The 6,444-nt window shown below is 42.5% G+C and overlaps 1 protein-coding gene across 1 annotated transcript in view; it reads right to left on the minus strand.

Annotated features, from left to right (window-relative positions):
- Nucleotides 1-5,595, minus strand: part of FBXO21 (F-box protein 21) — a gene marked incomplete at its 5' end in the record, with an annotated part of 18,613 nt that extends 13,018 nt beyond the window's left edge. The window contains 3 exons of the mRNA XM_009081274.1: nucleotides 1,193-1,287; nucleotides 3,951-4,086; nucleotides 5,504-5,595. Coding sequence (XP_009079522.1) covers nucleotides 1,193-1,287; nucleotides 3,951-4,086; nucleotides 5,504-5,595 — 323 coding nt within the window. The remainder of the gene's footprint in view (nucleotides 1-1,192; nucleotides 1,288-3,950; nucleotides 4,087-5,503) is intronic.
- Between the last annotated feature and the right edge of the window lie 849 nt (nucleotides 5,596-6,444).

The following is a 6,444-nucleotide window of genomic DNA, read 5'->3' on the forward strand; positions in this document are numbered from 1 at the left end:
CCAGATTGCAGGTCAAGTCACTCTTCTCCATCCTCCTGGACAGGAGGACAGTCAAACCTCATCACATTCTATCCTCTTCCAATAAACTGGGATCCTCAATAGGGACAACTGCTTTATTGAGATATCTTCCAGGAAAATGATTTAGCCTAATGCTTCTGAATGGCAATGACTACAGCTTAATCATGGTGTAGTAAATAGCACCAATTCTGCTTTATGGGGAGGCATTTGGCCAGTGCAAAGGCTCAAAAGCTTTCTAACCAGTTCTCAAATGAGGGATGTTCAGTCCCAGTTCAAATAAAGACAGTAATAAAATGGCTGTGAAAAAGCAAAAATGAGATGATTACCATTCCTGTTAGGTTTTTTCAAGCTCTCCTAACAGTCCCTTCAATCAAAGCTATTAGACTCCATTAAGAGCAATCTATCACTGCTTTGTATCACATTAAAACCAGACTGGTTATATGCTACCAGCAGAAACACCTTCAGGCAAAGCAGTGACTTACTCATCTTGCCCAGTGTTAAACACAGTGACGAGAAAATCTTGGCAGATGCAAACCAGAAGTTTTATTTACCTGCCTGGCATTTCATGTGTCTCAATAATTTACAGAATTGCAAATTTTGCAGTGGTTGATTTCAACTCAGTTGCTTATTTGGGCACAAAAACTGTACCAACCTAGTACAACTAAGAAAAGCAACAAGAGGAGGAAAATACCAAAAATAAAAACTGTAGTTTCATGTTACAGGGATTCATGGTAGCAATCCTCAAGTATTCCTGCTTTCCTCTGGTGCTGTGGCCTCATCCTGTAAATCAGTTCAGCAAACTGATCCAGGCTTAAATAGAAAAGGAACATGAGGATGAGAACTGCTTCAGCAAAAACTGCTGCAGAGAAAAGGGTACATGGAACATGTCCTGAGAGATGGCAAGAAACGGTAAGGAAACAAGGAACAAACAGACACACAAAGCCAGACAACCTCCTTCTTGTAGGATAGTTTACATGGTTTCTTCTGGAATATTAAATTTGTTCTGAAATTAAACACACAGCAGTAACTCCCAGCCCTGGTAACCCTGGGGGTGTTGTTTTATGAGTGACAAAAGGACAGAAGCTGAGGTCAGGCATTCACCACAGTACTGTTCTCCTCTAACTGGTGAAAAGAGGAAAATCCCTTCCATTTCTAACCCCTCTCTCTCTCTTACCTTCCTTCCATGTTAAGGATACACATCAGCTCATCCTCAAAAAAATGGCTGGGGCACCCAAGAGTCTCAATGTCACTGAATCCATCACAGGGGACCTGTCAAACCAGACAATGAGTTATGCAAAGCACAACAGATTCTTCCCGAAAGAACACAACTTCATTGAAAGTCTCAAAACTAATTTTGTTCTATTTGTTACAATTCATGCAAGATCTTAAAAAGCTCACCAAATACTCAGTCTGTACTCCTTGGATTTATTACAAGGATCCATTGAGAGCCCTACTAACATCCTACAGCAATTGGAGCAAACTTCTACAGCATTTGGGGCTCCTACAGTGGGTGTAAGGACAAGCACATCACATCTTATGCAGGCTGGGCCCAAGTTGAAAGCAATTGTAAGGAGGAATCAGCTTTTGCCTGTGGTTGACTGCACCTCTACATACACTCCCCTGTGCAGAAGATTAATCCTGGGGGAAGGAGTGAAGAGGCAGGAGACTATTTTTTGGAACAGTCACTTATGTATCTATATTCAGAACAGCTATTTTCTTCCAGAATTCAGAGTTCTTTTTTAAACTTTGGCTGAACTGTAAAATACTCTATTTGCTTTCAAGCCTTTCAGTATAGGACATGGGCTAATGCTCTCAGTTCTAGGAGAGCAATCAAGCTGCATCTTGCCCCACAGGAGATGATTCTCATTACTGGGCCTTTGGGTATTGCTTAATGGTCTCTCAGCAGTCTTTGCATACGTGATTAAAAGAGTAGGAATCCAGGAGCTTCCTTTCCCAGTTAATGCTGTGACAATTCTCCATGGACAAACGTCTGTCTGCTGCAACTGCAGTGAAACATAACAGCCAAGAGACACCAAATACCCTACTGGCCCCATGGCCTTCTCCAGGGGTGAAACCTACCTGCCAACCACTGCTTAAAACCAGGTGAGAGGATTTCCTTGGGGGAATTTTCTACTGGACCACAACATATTCCCAAAGGAGCCACAGAGTGGCCCTTTGGTGGCTCTTGTGTGAACTTTTAAATTCGGCCAAAGTTACAGGCAGCATTTATGCTTATTTGCAAAATTTCAAGTTGACCCAACTGTACAGCCTGCCAAAATCCACAGCCATCAAGTCAGCAAACAGCCAATGAAACAACTGCTGTTCCATGTGCACATCAGGCTGTCTGAGACACTACATTTTCACCTTTTTCACACTGAACACAAAAGCATCTTGGTGTCATGGCTGGGTGAAGAACTTCAATAACACACTTTCCAACTCGGTGACCCTATTGTGCCTTGCTCCTGATTCCCAATGGCTTGTGACAGCTCTCAGAACACATCCTTGCACAAGGTATGCAGGGACAAACTCAGTGGCTGTGGGATGTGTCAACAAACCATTCTGCCTTCAGAGGTTCCCAGAGCCAGCAGAGCCAGTTCTGAACACACAGACAAGAGCAAAGAGCTTTCAAAGAATGTGTGTTGGACTCTATGGACCTTTGTATTTTGAACTGTCTCTCCCATTTTGGCTGTGATTTAGCATTTTCACGCAAACTGAGGAAATCTCTGACTGCACAGCTGAGAGAGGAAAGATGAACTAATAAAGAGTATGGATCAAAATCAATGAAAGTTAATCTTTGAATAATCATAGAATCATGGAATATCCTGAGCTGGAAGGGACCCACAAAGACCATCAGTCCAACCCCTGTCCCTGCACAAGGCACCCCAACAATGCACTCTGTGCCTGAGAGCATTGGCCAAACACTCCTCGAGCTCTGTCAGGCCTGGGGCTGTGACCACTGCCCTGGGAGGCTGTTCCAGTGCCCAAACACTCTCTGGGGGAAGAAACTTGTCCTGATATCCAAACTAAACATGTTCCAGTGCCCAAACAACCTCTGGGGCAAGAGCCTTTCTCTAATATAAATAACAACAACAATAAAGAATAAATAAATAGTTTCTAAAAAGGAAAAACTACCTGAGAAAAAAAACAACTTTTGCATGCTTTAAGATTTTTTTTAAAGGAATATAACCTCCTGACATGAATGCTCAGCCAGTCTTGAAGAAACAGCCTCAAGCTGAAACCAGCAGGAGGACAAGAAAACTAAACATGTTCCAGTGCCCAAACAACCTCTGGGGCAAGAGCCTTTCTCTAATATAAATAACAACAACAATAAAGAATAAATAAATAGTTTCTAAAAAGGAAAAACTACCTGAGAAAAAAAACAACTTTTGCATGCTTTAAGATTTTTTTTAAAGGAATATAACCTCCTGACATGAATGCTCAGCCAGTCTTGAAGAAACAGCCTCAAGCTGCAACCAGCAGGAGGACAAGAGGGCACAGACTCAAGCTCTGCCAGGGGAGGTTTATGTTGGTTATTAGGAAGAGATGTTTTACAGAGAGAGTGATCAGACATTGGGATGTGCTGCCCAGGGAGGTGGTGGATTCACCATCCCTGGAGGTTTTCAAGCTGAGACTGGATGTGGCACTTAGTGCCATGGTCTAGTAACCACGGTAGGGTTGGACTTGATAATCTTGGAGGTCTTTTCCAACCTGGTTGATTCTATGATTCTACTGAACATCAGGAAATACTTCTTCACTGAACAGGTTATCAAGCACTGGAACAAGCTGCTTAGGGAATTGGTGGAATTCCTGTCCTTGGAAGTGCTGAATGGTTGGACTGGAGGATCTTCGAGGTCCTTTCCAACCCTAGTGATTCTGTGACTCTACTAAACATGTCACCAGGCTGTTGCACATACATACAGAAGATGACTTACGTGTTCTGAGAAGAACCTTTTGGAGAATGAAGCTACAATTCTCTGGGCTTCCAGACCTGCATTGTGCCGTGCTTTGTATTCTTCCAGCCAGCTGACACTGTCTCTGTGGCTGTAGTACTTCAGCAGCGATGGCCATCTAGGGCACAAGACACAAATGGTCATTAGAATCTCACAACCCTGAGAACCTCCAGAACCATGAAATGCTGCTGATTGTAACCACGTGACTTGAGGAGCTGAGACACTGCCCAGGCACAGCACAACTTAAAGGTAATTATATAAATTAATCCAGTGACTGACTCAAACATCAAAGCATAAACCCAACTGATTTAATCTATGAATGGTTGTTTAAAAGTAAGCTCTCCTGAAGTCTGCCAACAGGAAACTTTCAAAGGTTCATACTCCTGCATTTCAGTATCTAAATATCCTAAATGCTTTAGTTTTATTATTAAGAGTGTACCACAAAGATGTATCACATGTAAGCTAACTTGGCACCTGGCAGAAGGAGAATGCATTGTCCTGTGTTCTTCCTACCACCTCGAGGGTTTAGTTAAAAGGCTGCACAGAACAGAGCTCCCTCCTCTGCCCTTGCTGGTGGCAACTTCTACTGGAGGAAAACAATTCTGAAATCAAATTGTGACAGCTAAATGCTTTTGCACTGCATCTTTGATACAAAAATAAACAAAAAAACCACTACAAAACCAGTGCTTTCTTGTAAAAAAAACCTCCAGAACTTGACTGAGTCTAAAAGTCCAAAAACTAAAACATATTCCACAGCTTACTAAGAGTTTTAAGGTTCAACTGAAAAACTAACGCCAGAGTCATGTTTTGGAGGCTGTTGGCACCTTTTCTTAATGAAGTGGGTAACACACGTGCCAGCAGAGCAGTTCCAATCACTGCCATGAAGACACCAAGATCATCTGTGCAAGAAATAAAAGAAAAATCAGTGCAGATGGAAATGTTTTGGAAAGAAAGCTGAGAGAAGGGCTTCTTTTAATTTTCAGGGGCATGTATTGCACACTTTAAAGTCTGTTAATCATTGCTGGTTTATAGGAACCATTTTCCTTCAGCTACATGGATTGTTATTTTCAGGTTATAGGCATATATTATATACATATATAATTTTAGAAATAGAAGGCCAAATGTTTAAACAACTAAATTGCCTTAGGTTCTTTTCAGGGTTTATATATATATTTATATGCATTCACTTTGATAAATAAAGTGAAGGAGAAATATTTAAACCACTACTCCTGTAAAAAGATTGATTACCAGTGACCAAAATGCACAGTTGGGTCTGACCACACATGGAAGGTATTTCACTGCCAGTTAATAATAAAACCACCCTGCAAGTGTCCTTACAAAATAAAGTCAAAGCCTAACCAAATAACCTCACATTACATAAGCACCTCTCTCCTGATGGATCCCTGGCCTCTCACCTACTGCTGAAATGCAGCCAACTCACAGTAACCAGCACAGACCTTTATCTTAGGATGAGAAAGAGTAATTCCCTGGGTTGAAGTGACACTAAGAATTTTAAGAAGATAAATTGCAATTACTCAGAATGGAACCCAGTCAGGATGGCAAGGTCAGTGTGCAACCTCCTGCCAAGAGTTCTATTATCAAGGGGAGAGAAGGAGACCAGTGTGTGCTAATAACCTGCCACATCCAATTCTAGCTGCTGGATCCCAACCAGTGCCAAACTTTCAGGTCCACGTCAGAAATTAAAGTCACTGAATTGGTGAAAGTCAACCCCAAGCCATGGTTTGGTGAACTGAGGAAGCTGCAACTGTTCAACACCTTTTCTATCGGTGAAAAGAGAATAATCCTCTCATTTGGGCTGTGCTAAATTTTAGAAGCCAAGTGGCAATTAGAGAAAGCAATATTGCTACTTTTCCTGTGCCAAAACACATACACGTGCTGCGATGGAGAGACGGGACTTGTTGTTTTTCACAGATCCTTATAGTTGGTGAACTGAGGAAGCTGCAACTGTTCAACACCTTTTCTATCGGTGAAAAGAGAATAATCCTCTCATTTGGGCTGTGCTAAATTTTAGAAGCCAAGTGGCAATTAGAGAAAGCAATATTGCTACTTTTCCTGTGCCAAAACACATACACGTGCTGCGATGGAGAGACGGGACTTGTTGTTTTTCACAGATCCTTATAGTCCCTTTGCTTTGCTTAGCCCCTGCTGATTGGCTTATTCAAAACATTAGGTGTGTACCAATTGGTCAACCTAAGGCACAACAACTTGTTTTACCCCAGCAACTTCCCAACTCGGGACTGGTGGGCCAGCACGCAGGCGCTTTCTGTTCAAGGGTCCCATCTCTACACCTACTCCTCCCAAGGCCCTCAGGCAACAAGTTGTAACACATCCCCAGACTAGTCCAGACATGCTGGAGCCTTGCTGAAAGCAGCCAGACCACTCCCCACACACGAGCAGATAGCAGATGACCATGCTCTGTCCTAGCCCAGCTGGAGCCCTGATGACAAAGTGGTGG

Source organism: Acanthisitta chloris, unplaced genomic scaffold (assembly GCF_000695815.1).
Source record: "Acanthisitta chloris isolate BGI_N310 unplaced genomic scaffold, ASM69581v1 scaffold23678, whole genome shotgun sequence".
Lineage (NCBI taxonomy): Eukaryota > Metazoa > Chordata > Aves > Passeriformes > Acanthisittidae > Acanthisitta > Acanthisitta chloris.